Below are 22,032 nucleotides of genomic sequence, written 5' to 3'. Positions count from 1 at the left end.
GCAGTCCTAAACACGCTCTTAGGATTTAACCTATTGACAGCATTAATCATTAGACTGGCCACCAATTATAACCAACAAACACACACGCTCGGTTTATTTAGGCTATATCATATATTTCCGCAACAACGACTCAAAAGTTTCTACTACAATTGAATCATATCACTTGCCACATGCACTAAAATTACCCAACAATTACGGATTGAGCACTCTTAGATGGCTGTTAATTACTCACACAATTAAACAGTGATCAAGTATTTAATTGCAAGAAATAATCATATGCATAAGTGAACAGGAAATATATAAACACTTGCAAATTAAAGAACGTAGGGAAATCAATTCGATCTCACAGTTTTGTCGAACCAAAGCTTCGATTTAACCTCTGACTAGATGAAGAAATTAGCCACTCCTCATAGTTGAATTGCAGCCAAAAGTACTGGATTGCAAAGGCATTGCGTTTTTACTAGAAAGCAAGGAATAAAAGATGTTTTTCCCGTTGGGGAATATTGTCGAACACCTGGCGTGTGTCAGAGGCCAGTCCAGAGAAAGGAAACTAGAACTAAACTAAAAAGCTAAACTAGAGGTCCCCCCTTGCTTCTGTACGTCCTCTCCTTAAAAAGCCAAAAGTAAGATGACTAAAAGCTATCTCCGGTGGTCCCCACACATGTGGACAAAGTCTCCAAAATTACTCCTTCTTCCAAGTCTCTCTACGTTGCTTTCTTTTAAGAGCCCAAATGACTTATAGCTTTGTGGTCCCCACCAATCCAAGGCCTAAGGATTGAAGCCCTTAGAAGTCTCCATATTCTCCATAAAGTCCCTCCTTTTTGGTAGTTTTCTGCTTCATTCCTGAAATTAAGTCCCGATACCAAATATGAGTAAATATCAGCAATTAACACAATATTTGTCAGGGATAGAAGGGAAAATTAATAATTAAAATACCAACAATTAACACCCTATCAATTCCCCCCACACCTAAACCATGCTTGTCCTCAAGCATGAGAACAAGAAACAAACACCAATATTTGATAGTGGCTATTGCTCTATCCAACAAATTGCCAAGATACCAAGAAAAATAATATTCAAGCATCAATGGTCAAGTCCAAGAAACATCACTCCGGTTAGCTTCTAAACCACAAATGCCTCTAATTCCAGGTTAACTAATCTAAGAAAAAGGAATGACACACAACAGTTATCAGCAAATGGTCCAACTATTAACCAAAATCTCAACATTAAATCCATAATTCGGCAAGCTGACTTTTATTACACACTAACACAACCTTCACTTTTTTTCACATTTTTTCTACTTTTCTCTCTTTTTTTTTTCTTTCAATAGTAACAAAAGACTTAGTCGCTAGCCATTTGAGCCTTTTGACGCGAACTCCAACATTGGCCAGATGAAGGAGCCCGGTTACTCAGCTTCTATCGCCACGTGACCACGTACTCATAGAAGTTACTACCTTTTGACGCGAGAATCAACACTTTTAGGTGCAGATCCCCGGTTACTCAGTAGTAACTAATAGCGGAGTACAGTCAAGTTTATTCATAGTTAAAAATCACAAAAACTCAATATAACACAAAAACCAAAAGAAAACTTGCATCAGCTAGCCTCATTTTCAAACATGGAGAACTAAAGTTAATAACCGGACCAATTCACACGAAAATGCCAATAATCATTCCCTATGCCTAGGAAAGTTAACCAAAAATTATAAGAGTAAAACAATCATTGATATTCACCAAAGAGATGTTTTTGGATTCAACCACATTAACTTGGTACCCTTTTATTATTAAAACTTGGCAATAGCAGAAATAGAGGCAACAATCCAACATCAAACTTGGCATCGCATACGAGCTAATCACTAAAAAGAAGAAAAAGAAAATGAATGAAAGACACTAGCACCATAACTGCTCCCCCCACACCTAAATCCTACATTGTCCTCAATGTGACAAATAAAAAGCAAAAGTGAAGCAAAAGTGAGAGGGAAAGCAACCACACTTCCCTGAAATCGGGGCATAGTGAAGGGCGAGGTGGAAACGGAGGTGCAAAGCCTGTAAGAAACAGAGACTGCGCCAAATCATGTGCCATGCCGGCGACATTGGCATCGACGTTGACCATGCGAGCCTCCAAAGTCTGAACCTGGAAAACTAAGAAGAGAGGAAGAAATGAGCTGAAATCGCGTTTCTGAAGCCTTTGTTGGGACACATAAAACGCGATTGAAAACGCGCCTTCAACTCGCGTTTTATAAGTCGCGTTTCCTTCACAAATCTTGCAGGAATGAAAACGCGATTGAAAACGCGCCTTCAACTCGCGTTTTATAAGTCGCGTTTCCTTCACAAATCTTGCAGGAATGAAAACGCGATTGAAAACGCGCCTTCAACTCGCGTTTTATAAGTCGCGTTTTGTGCACAAATCTCGCAGGAATGTAAACGCGATTGAAAACGCGCCTTCAACTCGCGTTTTCTAGTCGCGTTTCACTGTGGCTTTCGGACGATTCTCATTGTGAGCTTCCTGCACGTCATCACGCGGGCACGTCAAAACTGAAGGGCACCTATAAATCGGCAAAAACGAAAACTGAAACCCAAAATTAGTCGAATTCAAGGAGAACACCTCTAAACTACCACACGGAATTGAACAAACAATTAAAATGAACAATTGGGTTGCCTCCCAAAAGCGCCTTTCTTTAAAGTCTTTGGCTAGACAAAATAATGCTTCAATCAGAGAGTTCAGGCACTGCAAGGGTCACCTCCTCAACATTATTAACTTGAAATCCTTCATAAAAAGGTTTGAGACGATGACCATTAACCTTAAAAATCTTGTCAGTGTGAAGACTTTGAATTTCTACTGCACCATGAGGAAACACATTAGTCACAATAAAAGGTCCAATCCAACGAGAACGCAATTTACCAGGAAAAAGTTTAAGTCTAGAGTGAAAAAGAAGTACTTTTTGACCAATACAAAAAATTTTCCTTGAAATTGCTTTATCATGAAATGCTTTTGTCTTCTCCTTATAAATGCAAGAACTCTCATATGCATCATTTCGGATTTCCTCCAACTCTTGCAATTGCAACTTCCTGTGTTCTCCAGATTCATCCATCCGCATATTATAATTTTTAACTGCCCAATATGCCCTATGTTCCAATTCCACAGGTAGATGACAAGGTTTGCCAAAAATTAATCGGTAAGGAGACATACCTATGGGGGTCTTAAAAGCTGTACGGTAAGCCCAAAGTGCATCATCTAAGCGCAAACTCCAATCCTTTCTATTGGGATTCACCGTCTTTTCAAGTATCGACTTGATTTCTTTATTGGAGATTTCTGCTTGACCACTAGTCTGCGGATGATAGGACGTAGAAACCCGGTGAGTGACGCCATATTTCTTCAACAATGCTTCCATTACTCGATTGCAGAAGTGTGTCCCTCGGTCACTGATAATTGCTCTTGGCGTGCCATACCTGACAAAAATATGAGATTTAATAAAATCAACTACAACCTTAGCATTGTCAGTCCTAGTTGCCTTAGCCTCTATCCACTTTGAGACATAATCAACTGCAAGTAATATATACATATTACCAAAAGAGGAAGGAAATGGACCCATAAAATCTATACCCCATATATCGAAAATTTCACAAACCAGTATAGGAGTAAGAGGCATTTGATCTCTATGGCTTAAATTACCTGTCTTTTGACAATTTGCACATGATTTACAAAATAAGTATGCATCACTAAACAAAGTTGGCCAAAATAAACCACACTCTAAAACCTTTCTTGCAGTTCGCTTAGGGCCAAAATGTCCACCACACGCATATGAGTGACAGAAAGATAAAATTGATGGAACCTCTTCTGTAGACACACACCTGCGAATAATTTGATCAGAACAATATTTCCACAAGTATGGTTCGTCCCACACATAATATTTAACATCACTTTTAATTTTTTCCTTTTGAGCTCTAGACAAATCATTAGGTAGCGTTCTAGTAACCAGATAATTCACTAAATCAGCATACCAGGGAGTTGTCTTTTGAACTACAAAAAGATGCTCATCTGGAAAATTATCCTTCAAGGGAGCAGGTCCTTCACTATTGATCAAACGACTGAGATGATCAGCAACCATATTTTCGGCACCCCTTTTGTCTTTAATTTCCAAATTAAATTCTTGGAGTAGGAGAATCCACCTTATAAGTCGTGGTTTGGCCTCTTTCTTGTTGAGCAAATATTTCAAAGCTGCATGGTCAGAATAAATAATGACTTTAGTGCCAAGTAAATAAGAACGGAATTTTTCTAAAGCAAAAACAATAGCTAAAAGCTCCTTTTCCGTAGTCGAATAATTGCACTGGGCACCATCCAAGGTCCTCGAGGTATAATAAATGACATAAGAAGCTCTGCCCTCCTTCTGGCCAAGTACTGCACCAACAGCAAAATTGCTGGCATCACACATTATCTCGAAAGGAAGACTCCAGTTTGGTGGTCGAACCACTGGTGCTGAAGTCAATGATCCCTTGAGCGTGTCAAATGCACTCTTGCAATTATCATCAAAATGAAATACCACATCCTTTTGAAGTAATTTGCATAGAGGATGGGATATCTTTGAAAAATCTTTGATGAAACGCCTATAAAAACCTGCATGGCCAAGAAAAGAGCGAACTTCCCGCACACTTGCAGGGTAAGGTAAACATTTGATAATTTCTACCTTAGCCTTATCTACCTCAATTCCTTTTGCAGATACCACATGGCCTAAAATTATGCCTTGGTCCACCATAAAATGGCATTTCTCATAATTTAAAACAAGATTAGTCTCAATGCACCTTTTAAGAATTTTTGTGAGGTTAGTTAAACATTCATCAAAAGAATTACCATAGACAGTAAAATCATCCATAAACACTTCTATGATATTCTCCACATAATCAGAAAATATACTAACCATACACCTTTGGAATGTAGCAGGCGCATTACAAAGACCAAAAGGCATTCGTCTATAGGCAAATGTACCAAAAGGGCAAGTAAATGTGGTTTTCTCTTGATCTTCAGGCGCCACTGGAATTTGTAGAAAACCTGAAAAACCATCAAGACAGCAATAATGAGATTTTCCTGCCAACCTTTCCAACATCTGATCAATAAAAGGCAATGGAAAATGATCTTTACGAGTTAATGCATTTAATTTTCTAAAATCGGTACAAACTCTCCACCCATTTTGAACTCGAGTGGGCACTAACTCACCTTTAGGATTTTCAATAACAGTAATTCCTGTCTTTTTAGGAACTACTTGAACAGGACTTACCCACTTACTATCCGAAATGGGATAGATTATACCTGTGTCAAGAAGTTTTAAAACTTCTTTCTTCACTACCTCCATCATTGGTGGGTTCAATCTCCGTTGAGCCTCTCTCGAAGGCTTAGCACCATCTTCTAACAAGATGCGATGCATGCAAGTGGCTGGACTTAATCCTTTTATGTCAGCCACTGTCCATCCTATTGCCTCCTTGTGGTCCTTCAACACCCGAATTAGTTTTTCTTCCTCTAAAGCAGTCAATTTACTGGAAATTATTACTGGGAGTGTATCTCCATCTCCCAAGAATGCATACTTTAAATTATCCGGTAACTGCTTTAATTCCACCTTCGGGGCTTGCACAATAGATGGCAAAAGCTGTGAATGAGACAGAGGTAATTCCAAGTAAGACACATTGGAAAATTCTGGGCAAAGAGAATTCAATTCAAAAATAACTTCCTGCAATTCAAAAGGAAAAACAAACTTCCCTTTTATCTTTTGCAAATTTTCCTGACAGAGACCAGTAGAAATAGCAACCTTCAACGCATCGTCATTATTAAATTCAAAATTTTGCTGCGCCAAAGAATCAATTACATCTATAACAAAAATTGAATGAGATTCACCAGGATATTTCATGGCATCATAAATATTAAATTTAATAACATCACCATCAAATTCCATAGTCAATGTGCCAGTGAAAACATCAATTTTTGTTCTAGCAGTTTTCAAAAATGGTCTCCCTAACAGTATTGGAGATGAATTAGAATTATCATCCTCCATATCAAGCACATAAAAATCTGCAGGAAAAATCAAATTATCAATTTGCACTAAAATATCCTCCAAAACTCCATCAGGATAGGCATTTGATCGATCAGCCAGTTGAATTATTACGCCCGTCTCTTTTAAAGGCCTAATGTTCATCAAATTATAAATAGAACGAGGCATAACATTTATCGAAGCACCCAAATCCAACATAGCTTTTTCAATTTTAATATTACCTATTTTGCAAGGGACAGTAAACATACCTGGGTCCTTGCATTTAGGAGGCAATTTTTTCTGCAAAACTGCCGAAACATTTTCTCCCATATGCACTTTCTCGTTTCCTTTCAACTTTTTCTTACCAGTGCATAATTCCTTCAAAAATTTAGCATATCTAGGAATTTGCTTAATTGCATCTAAAAGAGGGATATTTACCTCAACTTTTCGAAAAGTGTCCAAAATCTCCTGTTCGTGCTCTTGCTTTTTGGACTTTGCCAGTCGACTAGGAAATGGAGGCGGAGGTGTAACCACTTGTGTTGATTTTTCTCCAAAATCTGGTTGTTCCAAGGCTCTAGGTTGAGACACATTCCCCTCTTTTTCGAGCTCTTCCTCGATTGCTTGTTCAGAAATTTTCTTGCTCGGCTCAGGCAACTCTTTGCCACTTCTTAATGTGATGGCACTAGCATTTTGCTTGGGGTTGACAATTGTCTGCGAAGGTAGCTTTCCAGATAATTGGGATTCCAATCTATTGACTGTGGAAGCTAACTGGCTCATTTGATTCTCCAAATTATGAATGCTAGTTTTCGTCTCCTGTTGAAATTGTTGAGTGTTAGTAGCCAAAGATTTCACAATATCCTCAAGTGACATACCTGATTTAGGAGCAGGTTGTTGCTGTGAAAGTTGAGGTCTAGGTTGATATTGTGACTGATGTGAAAATCCTGGTGGCCTTACTGCATAATTAAAATTAGGATGATCCCTCCATCCTGGATTATAGGTGTTTGCATAGGGATCATACCGTCTCTGAGGTGGTCCTGGAAATCCAACTGCATTAGCCTGCTCAGTCGAATCATCTTGGAGTGTGGGGCACATATCTGTTGGATGACTCGAACCATAGCAGATTCCACATGTTTTCAATTGCTGCATTTGTCCTATAGCTAACTTTTCAACCAAAGAAGTTAGACAATCTAATCTTTGCTCTATTGTAGAATTACTTACCTCATTGACTCTACGAGTCGTGTTATCCTGCCTGTCTCCAAATTGTTGAGCATTTGCAGCCATACTCGATATCAAATTTCTTGCCTCCGTGGGTGTTTTATTCACTAAGGAGCCCCCACTGGCAGCATCAATAATTCTTCTGTCAGTTTGGGACAGACCCTCATAAAAATACTGGATGAGGAGTTGGTCAGGAATTTGATGATGAGGACAACTAGCACATAGTTGCTTGAATCTTTCCCAATATTCATGTAGAGTCTCTCCATTGAATTGTCGAATTCCACAGATGTCTTTCCTAATGCTTGCAGCTCGGGATGCAGGAAAGAATTTTTCTAGAAAATGCTTCTTCATGTCTGTCCATGTGGATATTGACCCAGAGGGCAGATAATAGAGCCAATCCTTAGCTTTATCGGCTAAGGAAAATGGAAAGGCTCTTAATTTAATTTGCTCCTCTGTGACTCCCTGAGGTTTCATTGTCGAGCAAACCACATGGAATTCTTTGAGATGCTTGTGGGGATCTTCACCTGGTAAGCCATGAAAAGAAGGAAGTAAATGGATTAGTCCAGATTTTAACTCAAATGCAACCTCTAATGTAGGATAAGTAATGCATAGAGGCTGTTGATTTAAATCTGGTGCAGCCAATTCTCTCAATGTCCGTTCATTAGCCATGGTGCTATCTATCTCTTCCGTCTCACTAAATGAATCCACAAAATCTACTACTGAATTATGTCCAGTAGATGAGGAGGATGCCTCTGCTCGTTCTCTTGTTGCTTTTCTCAATGCACGAGCAGTTTTCTCTATCTCAGGATTATATTGCAGTTCACCTGTACGAGAAGATCTAGGCATAAACCAGTAACAATAAAAATAAAAATAAAAAGTAAACAAAGAAAATATAATTCAAAGAAAATAAATTTATTTTGACACCAAGTCCCCGGCAACGGCGCCAAAATTTGTTGGGTGTCAAACCAGCAAAAATAAAATTCCTACTCTTAAGTCACGAATTAAGTCCACTATGGTACTGGAGCAGGGACTTAGGCTGTGCAATGGGTTACTAGCTTCACCCTGGTGCCAGAGTTTGCTTGATCCGATATACCAAAGTGTATTAATTACGTGAAAGACAAAATTCGAATATAGCAGCGAGCAGGGTCGAATCCACAGGGACTTGGGAATTTATTTTGAATGAATGTAACATTAAATAAAAATGGGGGAAGTTGATATGGAACTGTCTAATTTAATTGCTCAAATTAAAAATATAAAGTAAATTGACGGAAGGAAAATCTCTAGTCAAAGGTATAATCTCCACTTATGGTTCGAATCACTGATCACAGATGCAGAGATAAAATCTTTCATTTACAAATAAACTGGTTATGGTTGTCAACAAGCTCTGACAACCTGCCTAACCTTACTGATTCGATAACCACAACAAGCTCTGTAGTTATTGCCCTAGCCAATTAAGCAGTCCTAAACACGCTCTTAGGATTTAACCTATTGACAGCATTAATCATTAGACTGGCCACCAATTATAACCAACAAACACACACGCTCGGTTTATTTAGGCTATATCATATATTTCCGCAACAACGACTCAAAAGTTTCTACTACAATTGAATCATATCACTTGCCACATGCACTAAAATTACCCAACAATTACGGATTGAGCACTCTTAGATGGCTGTTAATTACTCACACAATTAAACAGTGATCAAGTATTTAATTGCAAGAAATAATCATATGCATAAGTGAACAGGAAATATATAAATACTTGCAAATTAAAGAACGTAGGGAAATCAATTCGATCTCACAGTTTTGTCGAACCAAAGCTTCGATTTAACCTCTGACTAGATGAAGAAATTAGCCACTCCTCATAGTTGAATTGCAGCCAAAAGTACTGGATTGCAAAGGCATTGCGTTTTTACTAGAAAGCAAGGAATAAAAGATGTTTTTCCCGTTGGGGAATATTGTCGAACACCTGGCGTGTGTCAGAGGCCAGTCCAGAGAAAGGAAACTAGAACTAAACTAAAAAGCTAAACTAGAGGTCCCCCCTTGCTTCTGTACGTCCTCCCCTTAAAAAGCCAAAAGTAAGATGACTAAAAGCTATCTCCGGTGGTCCCCACACATGTGGACAAAGTCTCCAAAATTACTCCTTCTTCCAAGTCTCTCTACGTTGCTTTCTTTTAAGAGCCCAAATGACTTATAGCTTTGTGGTCCCCACCAATCCAAGGCCTAAGGATTGAAGCCCTTAGAAGTCTCCATATTCTCCATAAAGTCCCTCCTTTTTGGTAGTTTTCTGCTTCATTCCTGAAATTAAGTCCCGATACCAAATATGAGTAAATATCAGCAATTAACACAATATTTGTCAGGGATAGAAGGGAAAATTAATAATTAAAATACCAACAATTAACACCCTATCAAAAAGCCAAAAAAAAATAGCATCACCATGAAAAATTTGGAAAACGTTGTCTAAAAACATGAATAGATTATTTATGTAAGCTCAACAATTTTAAACCAAATCAAAGCATAATTTTTTATGTATAAAAAGCTTTATAATTTCTCTACCATGTAATTGCATAGGAACTACTTTAGTACTCATTCAAAAATTATTTACTTTGGCCTGAAAACCAAAAAAAAAAAAAAAGGAAAAAAAGCACTTGTGGAAAACTCATAATTAATCTTGAAAAAGTGCTTACGAGAAACCCATAATCATTGATAAAAATACAACACCTAAGAAATTAATAAAGTCATATGTGGTGAAAAAAATACAATTGCTAAGAATTTATAGTAAACGTTATGCAGAGAATTATAAATGAAACTTTTTTTTAGTAAGTGGGAGGTCTCGAAACCAGGGTGGGTAAATGGAAGGTCTCGAATTCGGAATTCTTACTTACACTTCCTCCTTCATATCACCCAACCCATCTCTTTTCCAAATGAAACTTTGATGATAGACATACCTGCAAGTGCAAAGAAAAAGTAATTGAGCCTGTAATATATACAACTTAGATGATAAGGATAATGTTCTTTTCAAAATTTAATTTGAAAAAGATTCTAATAAGGTCGATTAAAAATGAGCCATCAAGAGTGAGATAAAAATTTGTTAGAAGAAGCGTATGAAAAATTCAACATGACAACACATGTGATAAGGATAATAATAAATTTTAAATTAAAGATATTGGTGGAAATATTATCCAAAATTGATAGGAAAAAAGAATAAAGACAAAGGAAATTGAGAGAAAAAAATAGTTAGTCAAAGAGGGCATAAACATTGACAGAGCAATTGTGTCAAATTTGCTGTGTCAAATAGCCATGTAAGAAAGAGATAAAGGTAAATAGATAAATATATTAGAATACGATTATATATATATATATATGATTAGGTGTAATTTAAGTATTTTAAATAGTACCAACCCATTAAAAAAATCCTTCTTATACATCGTATTGATATTTTGAGCTAGAAAGTCATTTCCTATTAGAATGCCTATTTCAATATTTTTCTTAAAACCCCATTCTTCAACATACTCTCTGAAAGCCCTTTCCACTTTTATTCTATGATGGCCTAAATAATTGGGCTAATGTTTATCTTGAAACATCTATTTACTCCGTCACCAGATTTTTAACAATTTGAGAGTGTAGTTAATAATAGGCATTAATTTGTTTTACAACAAATATTTCTAATTGTGTTGAAGAAAAATTTTCTCTATTTTACTACCAAAAAAGTGTTTAGTATACTTTTTTAGATAAACATTTGTACGAATGTGTAATAACTTTTGTTTGAATATGGGTAAAGAATACAAAATGAGGGAACATGAATGTTTTACTTCATGTTATTTTTTTTCTTTTTCACGTATCTAATTATATTTCTTGCATACGCCAAATTTGAAAACTACTCATAGGTACACAAAAAAATAGGACAAACGGAAAAAAAAAAGTAAAAAACATGTTATGTTCTTCATTATATTTCATGTTAACTAGATCAAAATTATATAAGTTTTATTTTAACTTGATATATAAAAGTTGATATTATCAAATTCTGAAAAAAAAAATGTACATTTCATTTCGATTTGGATACCAGACACTGGAATGCATTTTTCCCCTCCTTGATCATCCTAAGTGAAAGGTACTTTAGGTAGAACGATCTTTCTATTCTAGATATTCCAACGTACTAAATGTGAGGTTAGCATCGAGACATAACCAAATGCGTAGCCACGAACAATTCTATCTAGACATCAAACTTCACACCTCTAAAGAGTAAGCACGGGACTCTGCGTGCTTCTTCTTATATTTACCTTTTTTTTTCTGTTAAAGAAAAACTCTTATTTTTCACTAAAGTAATGATTTGAAAACCTTTCTTTTTTTTTTTTTTACTAAAGTAATATTTGAAAATCAAAATAAAAAAGAATATAATTTTTCAGCTAATGTCCTTGCTTAAAAAATGTTGCTGGTGCAACATTCCTAGACGATTCATGCTCATGATTGCATAAATTTTAAACTATAAGAACGCACAACTTTGATAAAATGATGTTTTTCTTTTTCATGCAATGTATTAAGACCACTACATATTGTTGTAAAATTATATGTTCTACGAAATGGTTTACAATGATAAAGCATATTAATTACAATCTGTTAAAAAACGGTTGTGACCAACAACATTAATTGACGCCTTTTAGCTCTACCACTGAAGCGAAGAAGGATTTTTAGTTATTGTTATTCCTTTAACTCGTTTGACTAAAAATTGAGCCAAATTTAAATGGACTCTAGAGTGTGAGAGGAATTTTTATGAGTTGAAACAAAATCTAATTTCAGCTCCACTTTTATTGTTGTTTCTAGAGGGCATATGCTTTTCGTCAATTAACATCTTATTAACATCATGATTTGTTACAGCTTTGGTGTTCACTCTAAAAGTTTGGAGACATTATCTACACGTGGGGCAATGTTACGTCTGCATCCTGGGGCCTACTTGCTATAATTTTGTTTGTCAATTCATTTTACTTTTCGAGTTTTGCAAAATAGAGAATTGAATTTGATTGATTTTCACCTACGACAAGACCCAAGTAGGCCAAATCCTCTTCATCGCCACTTATGGCTGCCATGGTACAGCCATTGGATCTGGAAGCCTCACAAATTGAATTTTGCTCGGTTCAAAGTGGTTGGTGTAATTATTAATATATTTGGTATAATCTCGTATAAGTTAGGTGTTAATTTGCACTTATTAACTCATACAATTAATTTTTACAATTACACTAAAACTATACTAGTTTATACTAAATATTTTAATAATTTCACCAACCAGTCTAAACTGGATAGATTTCAATTTGTGACTCCCATAATCCGGTAGCCATTTGAACTTTTTATAGTAAGAGTAAAATAATTTAAAAGGCTGATTTTAACTCAAAATATTCCAAACCCCGCAACAATTTGGAACTGTTTTTTTTTTTTTTTTTATCAAGCTCGATGAATTGAATCCAAGGCAATCTTCAGTAAATAAAATCGCTTTTCATCGTCAAAAACATAATTTTGAGCATATCAGAATTGATTTTGAATATTTACCCAAAAAAATAATTGACTTTGAATAATAAACATTTGCAAAAATAAAACATTCTTTTAAAAGTTATTTCAAATTTTTAAACTTCAACTCCACCAAAGAATAACACATATTTATTTTAAACTTTTGTTGTTCTATACTTCCAAGTTGATTACAAAAGATACCAGGATTTATTTTTCCTAATCTATTTTATTTTATACGGAGGGAGAATCTAAAGAGACTTAGATCCGACTAGACCAAAGAGGTATTCTGACACCTCTTTTAAATTTTTTCATTGCAGATGAGATTTGAACTCTCGACCTAGTTCAAAGAGGAATTTAATCCCTTTCTCAGTGGTTACCAGGGCTTATAACACATTTTTAGTGTGAACTTTAGTTGTTCTATACTTCCAAATTGATTACAAAAGATACCAGGGTTTGAAGGTGTCCAACTTGGTTTGTGTTTTCCACTTCGGCTATTCCAAAAACGATCCCAAACCATGAGGAGGTGTTAGTTTGGGATCCCAAACCACTCATGGTTTCGGATCTTGTAGTACAATCACTTCGTTAGTCAATAAGCGCGCAGGAAAGTAGCCCAGCGCGCTTATTGCTTACTTTTTTGAACTCATTGCAATTCTCAAATTCTTATACAATCCTTTGAGCATTCTTACAATTTCAATTAGCTCTTATCAGATTCTGAATATCACTCTAGTCTTCCTTAGCCTTGCAAAACGATTAGAAGACCCTTCACAATAGCCTCAGACTTTTATCTTGAACAAAGGAATTTTTAGAAAAAAGCAAAAGAAAAAGAAAGAAAACTCAAAAGTATGTAAGTTATCAAAATGAAAAAAGACTAAAAAAAAGATAAAATTGCAAACTAACTTGCATATGGTAGAGGAGAACAATTTATTTCTTTAAAATAATAACTGAAGGACTAATGTTTAGTCAACAGGACTTTGTCCCACAATTTGAATACTTTGCGTCAATTTTGCACAACTAGATAATAGTTGGTACCTAATATTGGCACGCTATTAGTTAGTAATTTGATTAACTTCTAACATAAAATTACCACAAAAAAAAAGAAGGAATTGTAGCATATTTTGCGTATGAGACTAAAGATACATGCTTAGCAATCACTGAGGTTGGCCTACTAGTGAGGGAAGGGCTTTTAAAATCTTTCTCGTTACTAGGTTCAATGTTCAAAATTTGTGCTGTACCTAGCAGGTTTTAGGGTTCAGGTTTAGGTTTAATTACACTAAAATCCCATTTAATTAGGGGTAGGTTGTGCTTTCTTTTCATTTACAACACTTTGCCCCCTTTATTTAATAATCTAAAAACTTTGTTAGTTTTTCCTTCTAAAAAGATATGAAAATATTAACTGCTAAGGTTAATGATACTTTCCTCTAGACTCTAGTTTGTTTTTCTTCTTTCTTTCATGCCATTATTTCCTTCCCTCAGGTATTGTCATTTCTTTCCCTTTAACTCATTCTTTTACATTTGATTATTCGTTAATTTACTACCGTTAATAATTCATTAGAACAGTGCTAACTTTCAAAGCAAATTTGACATATTCACTATAAAACAAGTTAGAAGTTTTAATTAGTCAATCATTAAAAGGAAAAACAATAACAAAAGCAAAACAAGTATCGTAGAATAAAATGATGAGTTTAGTAAATTCTACAATTTGACTCTAGATATGCAAATAGTAATAGTATCGAGAAGAACATGTGGTCATACAAGAAAAAAAAAAATTAACCGGGGGATGTAATAGTCAAGAGTACAAAGGTTATTATAATGTCTATTTCGATAGTAAAATTAACAAAAGAATTTTGATGAGTAGTCAGATGGGGCAAACTGATGACTATATGAGTTTAGGGAGCAAAATGCAACTTACCTAGAATTACGAGGGTGTTTTAGTGTGATTAAGCATTGAATTTGTTAGTTGGTTGACTGATAAGATTAAAGTAATTATATGTGATTGAACAACTATTTCTTGCTAGTGGGACTTCCTTTTTGAAGGATTAACAAAGATAATTAACATGTTAATTCATTGGCCAAACATACCTTTATTCAAGAAACGACTCTTAAGAACTGTTTCGTCCAACGACACAGATACAGAGAATCAAGCAATAAAATTTTACATCATTCTTATTCTTGTGAAAAGCAAACGAAAGATGAAACATCATTCGTATCCATGCATATTAATAAAAGTCCGATATCCTTACATCAATAAAGGCTCAAAAATTGTGAGGGAACGAAAACAATGGTCCATCACTCAAATTTTTGGAGGAGCTTTCATGCTCTGAAATCCAATCTTCATGCAAAGCCCGACTGTCAGAGTTCTTTGAGCAATTATTGGATGCCTTTTTATTTATTCATTTATTTATTTAAATTCCCACCATCTTCAAAACAATATCTTCTTTTCCCTTCATCGCTTTGTTGCAAAAATAAAACGTAGTATAATTGACTTCCATAGTCCCTTAACCTTTATCCATGATCTTATTTCATCCCTTAACTTTTAATAATATCCACTACATTCTTCAACTTACAAATTTGATTCTAAATGATCCTTTGAAGCCAAATCTATATATGTTAATTTTCACTTTACCTCCTGATGCTAGATTCACGCGTATTTTCCTCCTCTAAATTCCAGTATTTTTTAATTTTTATTTGGTTTATGTAAATTTTTAGATAAATAGTTTTGTCAATTTTTGCTAGTCAAGTTAGGTATTAAATACTTGATCAAAACCATTCAAAGGGGCTAATATGACTTTTTTTTAACTCAGAGTTGGAAAATAAACATTAAATAAAGTCTTGGGGCGGTTTTCGGGGGATGGGGAAGTGAAAAATTCATACTTAGATTTGACTTTGAAAGACCATTAAGAATTAAATTTATAAGTTAAGAAATTTATTATACGATTGGAAAAGTTGAGATCAAACTAAGATCACGAGTACAAGTTGAGGGACTATACAAGTCATTTATCCTTAAACGTACTAGTTAAACAACTTCTGCAATCTACCGTAAATTGTCAAAGTATCAGCGCCTAATCTGGGAACTCTCACCTGCAAATTAAGAAAATAGACGAAGAGAGGTCAATTTAGGTTTCAAATCTCTTTAGTGTGCTAAATATCTTCCTAATTCTAATCCGCATAAAGTTGAAAACTATGTAGACATTCAACATTTCTTTCTTTTAAAACAAGAAAGGTTGATAATCACCTGAGCGTGAACTATGTGATAAATTTTTTCCTCGATGGTAGAAATGCTGACACTAACTACTTCCAATCCTTGTCCATGAAGAACCTGGATGACTTCATGTAAAGCAAAGTTCTTCCTTAAACCAGTTACTAAAACAACTTCTAAGCTTGAATCACTTTCCCTGATTTTCAGAACTGGAATTCTTGAGCTGGGAATGGCTGAATTTCTGGGATTTGTACCCTTTGTTTGATGTTCGCTTTTTAATATCTCTTTTCTCTTGTTCAATTTCTCTACCCTTTCTTTCAATTGCATGATATAAGTAACAACTTGGTCAATCTGGTCCTTTTGGTTTAGCATCTCCTGCATTTACCATATAAGAGACTCTAAACTTTGTAGCCAAATGCAATACAAATCAAATCCCTGAGTATGAGAAGCTTTGTGAAATTGAAATGTCTCTCATATCACGTAATAAATCTCATGCCCTCATGATACTATATCTTTCTTCCATTTTGATAAAAAAAAGGACAATTTTGGCATCGTAATTGAGATTTAACACTTAACCGAACAAACTTAGGAGATCAGTGCAATAATTATCAGTTTGGAAAGAAACAACTAGAATTTAATTAAGATACTTGTCTGAATTCAAACATTTATGTTGCAATGAAGTATAGAAACAAGTTCAGATTCAATGTGTTTATCAGATCGGGACAATTAACCTTGCATCTAATTGGGACACATAACCTTGCTATAGTAATATGATTTTCAGCCTGTCCCATTCAGGTGGTATAGGTATTGTTTGTGTAATCAACGGCTCTTATAATAATACATTGAACTTCGCCAAGGCATTTTCTCCACATGGAACACGTTTCTTTCTAACAGAAACAAAATGGCAGGGTGCAAATCAAATTATAATAGCTTAAACAATCATCTCTTAGAAATTTACGAGTAGAGAGGCCAAAGTTTTGCTTATATTAAGATTTCAAAGTGCTGTGACCAATATGATTCGCAGGTCATTAAGGTCATAGGACCATCTAACACCTCCATGAAATTTGCCTCGTTCTCTTAGCAATACATACAGTGATCTGCCAAAATCTCCATTACGCAAGGTGGTTTTCTTTCAAAAGCACCGGGGGCAGGGGGGGATGGGGGGCAATAGGTTAATCTATTGCAACCTAAATTACCAGAAAACAAGAATTGTTGAGACAGATCAAATAATTTCTTATGAACGATTATATGATGCTACAAACTAACCGTTGGAGTTGGTCCAATAGTTACAAAAAAACTCTTATAGTCTTGCTGTTGTGAAGAAAAAATGTTACAAACTGGATTCATTTCTTATTGATGCATTCTGAGCAATACTGTAGAATTGTAGAGAAACCAAATCATGGTATTAACAATGGACTAAAAGATTAAAGTTCAAAAAATGGTTTCAGTGTAATTTCTGAAGTAAAGCGTCTGAAAATAACATTTTCCCTCAATTTTTCTGTAATCGTAGAATTCTTTTGATAATTAATCTCTATAGAAAAAAAAATCCACCAATTGTTTGTTAAAATGAAGGTAATCTAGCTACTGCAATAAATTTTCCCGCACTTCTAAACCCTAATCATATATCCTACCTAATTCTATGCTTTGGAAATTTTACCAAACATCAAAACCTAGTACTTCATCCATGCCAAAAAGAGAAGGAAAATTCATTAATCATCTCAAAATCAGAAATGTACGAGGTAAAGAAGATTTAAGCAGAGAAATAAAAAGAGAATGAGAAAACACCTTAGATGGTTTAAAATGCTGAGGAGGAACAAGAGATGCAAGCTCAGAAATGAGACCTTTCATGCGAATTCTTCGGTTCCTCTCAATTGTCTTTCTATCAAGCTTTCTTGGAGCATCATTAGAACAATTATTCTCCATAGCCCTACTTGGAATTCTCAGACAAATTTGATCAAGTACAGTTCAAGAAACTCGAGAGAGGATAATATGGTGGAATGTTATAAGGGAGTTTGGAGAGCTAAGATTTCGAAATGTATTTACAGACAAATAGTGTAGGTCATGGCTGTTATTCACCTAGAATCTCATGAAAAACACGCAGCATTCTTGACGAAGTGACCTGGAATTAACATATGCCAGTCATGTGGAGCCCCAAATCAAGCAACGTACAGAGGATTTTGTCAGACTGCCACTTTTTCCCCATTGGGTCCCTGTCGTTAGGTAGGCCAATAAGAAGTTCTACAATAATGAAATTTCGTAATTAGTTGAGTCAATTTTTTACCAAGGATGTATACATGAAAAGAGTTGAATGTATGACACACATGTAATAATTGGATTTTAAATTCAAATTATAAATAATTGTCATGCAACTAAACTTGACAGTATATTAAAGATGAACTCTAAATGTAAAGAATAATAAATGACATGAGAACGTTATATGGTATTAAAAAACATTTTTCATCTTTTAATTTTTTTTATTCCATCATTAACAGGAGTTTTTTTCCCTAACATATAAAACTAATGGTTTTAAGAGTAATTTTTGTCAATTTCTAAAATACATGTGTCAAACAATACAGTTTTATTATTATCTTTTTAAATTTGTTTAAGTGTTAATTTTCCATAATGCCAAAGAAGTAGAAGCTACCTTACCATTTACCGCAGGCGGAAGCACTAAACACATGCAACAAAGAACTAAAACTAGTGTCATCTCCAAATTGGACTCACAACGACACACATGACGTCATTTATGATTTATCACGCGCTGCAGTACCACCTTTGGTCCACCACTGAAGTTCAATTTTGTTTTCTTTTCTTTTATGAGTAACTTTTCTATTTTTTGTAATATTTTTATACTCGTTTCATTGAATATATTTGTTATTTTTTTTTAAAAAAGCCACCTAATAGTGCTAGGAATTAGCATAGAATCCAACCTGTTTATTGAGTTAGTATATGATGAAGGGGTACATAAAACCTTATGATCTCTTAGCTAATCTCTGTATCACCTAGAATTAAATTTCTCAGTAGTATAAATTACCTCAACATGTGTTGGTGTATTTTAATAAAATCTTAAGTTTTTCCTTGACCAAATCATTACAAGGAGTTATAATAATTTATTTGGAAGTTATTTGAATTATAATTGTGGGAGTTTCATTACAAGGAGTTATAATAATTTATTTGGGAGTTATGGGAATTATAATTGTGGGAGTTACAATGCATTTTGAATGGAGTTATTATACAATTATTTGAATTAGAGTTACAAATGAATTATTTGTTTCAAATGAGGAATTAATCGAGTCTTTATAACCCATTCAAATGTGGATTAATTTTTTAGGTTACAAATTCTACCAATTAAATACAATTTAATATGGAAAAACCGTTACACATTTTCAACCCTTTTTTCTTAAGGTTTTGTAGCCTATAAATAGTGAAATTCTTTGGAGAATTTTAAGACACACTTCTCTCAATAAAAAAGATCTTTCTAAATACTATTTTTCTCACACTCATTTCTTTCTCCCTCATTCTATTTTCTTTGGGCAAATTAAGATATTGGGAAGCTTCTGCTTCTCTTGGTTGTGCAGATCAAAGGGAAGCAACAACTATAGAGTTGGGCTGTTGTATCCTGGAGGCAGCGCGCTAGACCTTCTGCATCGGTTTAAAAAATACTGTAGGGGCGCGTATCGTCTTAAAGAGAGCATTCTACGCGCCTCAGCCCTACCGAACTTTTTAGTAGCTGTCAATTCCAAGGTGGTCGGATTGAAGATCAGAAGTTGTTCATCCAATAATTTTAAGATCTAGTTCGCACATCAATCCATGCCAAAATAACTTTTGATGGTACAAATTATTTGCATTTATTAATGCAATATTGAGGTATGAGATTTTGTTAATTTCTTTGTTAAATTTTACCAGAGAAATTACTATTACTTGTTTGATTAATTTGGTCTAGAACCAACAATTTTAAGACGATAAGCCTCTTCACATAAGATAAGGTTATCATTGCATGTTTTGCTTCTTAATAATCAAATCATAAAACTAACATAATCCCGATGATGAGAATCTTATATGGTGTGTAACATAATCGGGACAAACTTTAATAAACAAGATATTTCATGTGAATGGTCATAATTATAGACTGAGACTAGAAAGGATAATATCCATTGATTTTATATGCTTTGGAGTCTGGTATCAATATTGTATATGCGCTTATAAATACTTCGCAATATATGCCCATTCTACTTGCTCCTATTAAAAAAAAACTTTATATTCAAAGTTTTTGAACTGGTTGTGAAATTGCTAAGTAATTTTAGATGTGTCCTGTTTATCTATGCACATGAAATCTAGTGATGAGGTTTTAAGAATATTGACTAAAGAATGCAATGCATTTTATAATTGCCTAATCGCATTCAAATTTAAAAGTTCATTACTTTAATGTGTACAATCTCATAGTTTTGAAGTATGCCTAAAAGACTTGTATATGATTATTTTCTTGGTTTCGGTTTTCAACGTGATTGCAAAAGAAAACATTGTTGTACAAAAGTACAAGTCTTATGACATTATAGTTCAAACAATTGTAAACTAGTAGGCCATCAACTTGAATTCAACTGCAGTCGAGATACACTAAACACGATGCATGTATAACTTGGAGTCAAGTTCAATTTCCAAGTCTGCAGACAGCGTCATTTTTAAACAATGATGATCTCAAAATATATGAATGACTTTGCAACTATTTAGTTGTTGAATGTGTGTGATTTAAAAAAAAAAAAAAAGGTCAAGTTTCTTGTTGATGTTAATGTGTGATTTGTACCAATAAGATGGCTCTTATGCTTATGTACTACTTTGAGTGTATATCATTTTGGGTACCTAGAACACTATTTCTGCACTTTCTTAACATATGAACTCCATGAGTACTTTTGAATGAATAATTGTTAGAAATAGTGGGGGTATGTAATTGCATGATAACATTGCATTCTTCAATTGAGTGCATGACTATGACATGTTGAAGAATAACTTGTGTAATTTGAAATACTATGTAGATAAATATCTAAATAGTATCTGCAGAATTGAATGAATCATTTGTTAATGCTTTACCACTATGTGTTTATAAAAAAAAATGTCAAATGTATTCTTTATGCTAATATACGGTACTTTATTGGTTATCAATATAAATTTCATCTTTTATTAGATTGTTTTGTGCCATATACTCCCAATGATTTTGCACAAGGTAATGTCGCCTAAAATTGTAATTGTTACCTCTGTTTTCAGTCTTAAATTAGTGAGTACTATTTATAATTCCTTCTAGTTTGTTGAAAAAGTTTAAACTTGGGAGGTTGTTAAATTTTTGTGATAGTTAAAAGCTACTGAGTAGTACTCCAGGCACTTGATATGGATTGGTTATGATAAATAGTGGGGGTGTCCAAATCCAATGGCTAATATAGAACGTGACTTTTAAATGCTTTATGCATTTACTTTACCACCTTGATACAGACTTTGAAATTTGATTGTGAGATTATATTGAGAATTATATTATGAGTTTCTTATTCCTTGGTTTGAGTGTGCAGATTAGTGGTGACCAATAAATGATGTGTAATGCCAAGGTTTTAAAAACACGATGGTAATAGAAGTGGTGGAAAAAAAATAAAGGTGATATCATTTTATTACTCAATTTATGAGTATAACTTTTGGATTTATTTTGACTCTTATTTTGAGCTGTGCAGACTAGCACTCACTAAAAAGTATGATCTGATGTGAAGGTATTTGAAATATTTTCTTGATATTTTTGCAAAAGCAAAATTAACCATGAAGATTTTGAAAATGGGTTCTAGTGCACTACTAGATTACTGCCCATTGAGATAAAATTGAAAAACTTGAATATGAGCAAATATATGCCTATATTATTTGGCAAATATAAATGGATGAGAAACTTTCTCACCAAAGATTGGTTCAATATATTTGAACCACTAAGAGAGATTATTTTAAAATAAATTCGGGGACATCGTATCTTTGCTATTTTATTGTGTAAAATCTCAAGCTTGAGTCAAAGATATGATACACATCAAGGGGAATGGGACTTGAAGCTAAAATTTTAAATTGGAACCATCTATGAGGATACAA

General features: G+C 34.3%; 1 protein-coding gene across 1 annotated transcript; it reads right to left on the bottom strand.

Annotated features, from left to right (window-relative positions):
- Positions 1 to 2,705: 2,705 nt before the first annotated feature.
- Positions 2,706 to 17,847, bottom strand: LOC113769105. The gene is made up of 9 exons (XM_027313583.1): positions 17,710 to 17,847; positions 15,961 to 16,299; positions 15,764 to 15,806; positions 7,459 to 8,053; positions 7,233 to 7,371; positions 6,887 to 7,175; positions 5,796 to 6,769; positions 5,172 to 5,741; positions 2,706 to 4,697 (listed from the first exon to the last, which is right to left on the bottom strand). The coding sequence occupies exons 1-9, from the start codon at positions 17,845 to 17,847 to the stop codon at positions 2,706 to 2,708; spliced, it is 5,079 nt and encodes a 1,692-aa protein (XP_027169384.1).
- Positions 17,848 to 22,032: the final 4,185 nt, after the last annotated feature.

Source organism: Coffea eugenioides, chromosome 4 (assembly GCF_003713205.1).
Source record: "Coffea eugenioides isolate CCC68of chromosome 4, Ceug_1.0, whole genome shotgun sequence".
Lineage (NCBI taxonomy): Eukaryota > Viridiplantae > Streptophyta > Magnoliopsida > Gentianales > Rubiaceae > Coffea > Coffea eugenioides.
Note: the sequence above shows the minus strand (reverse complement) of the source record. Positions and strands in the feature narration are given on the sequence as shown.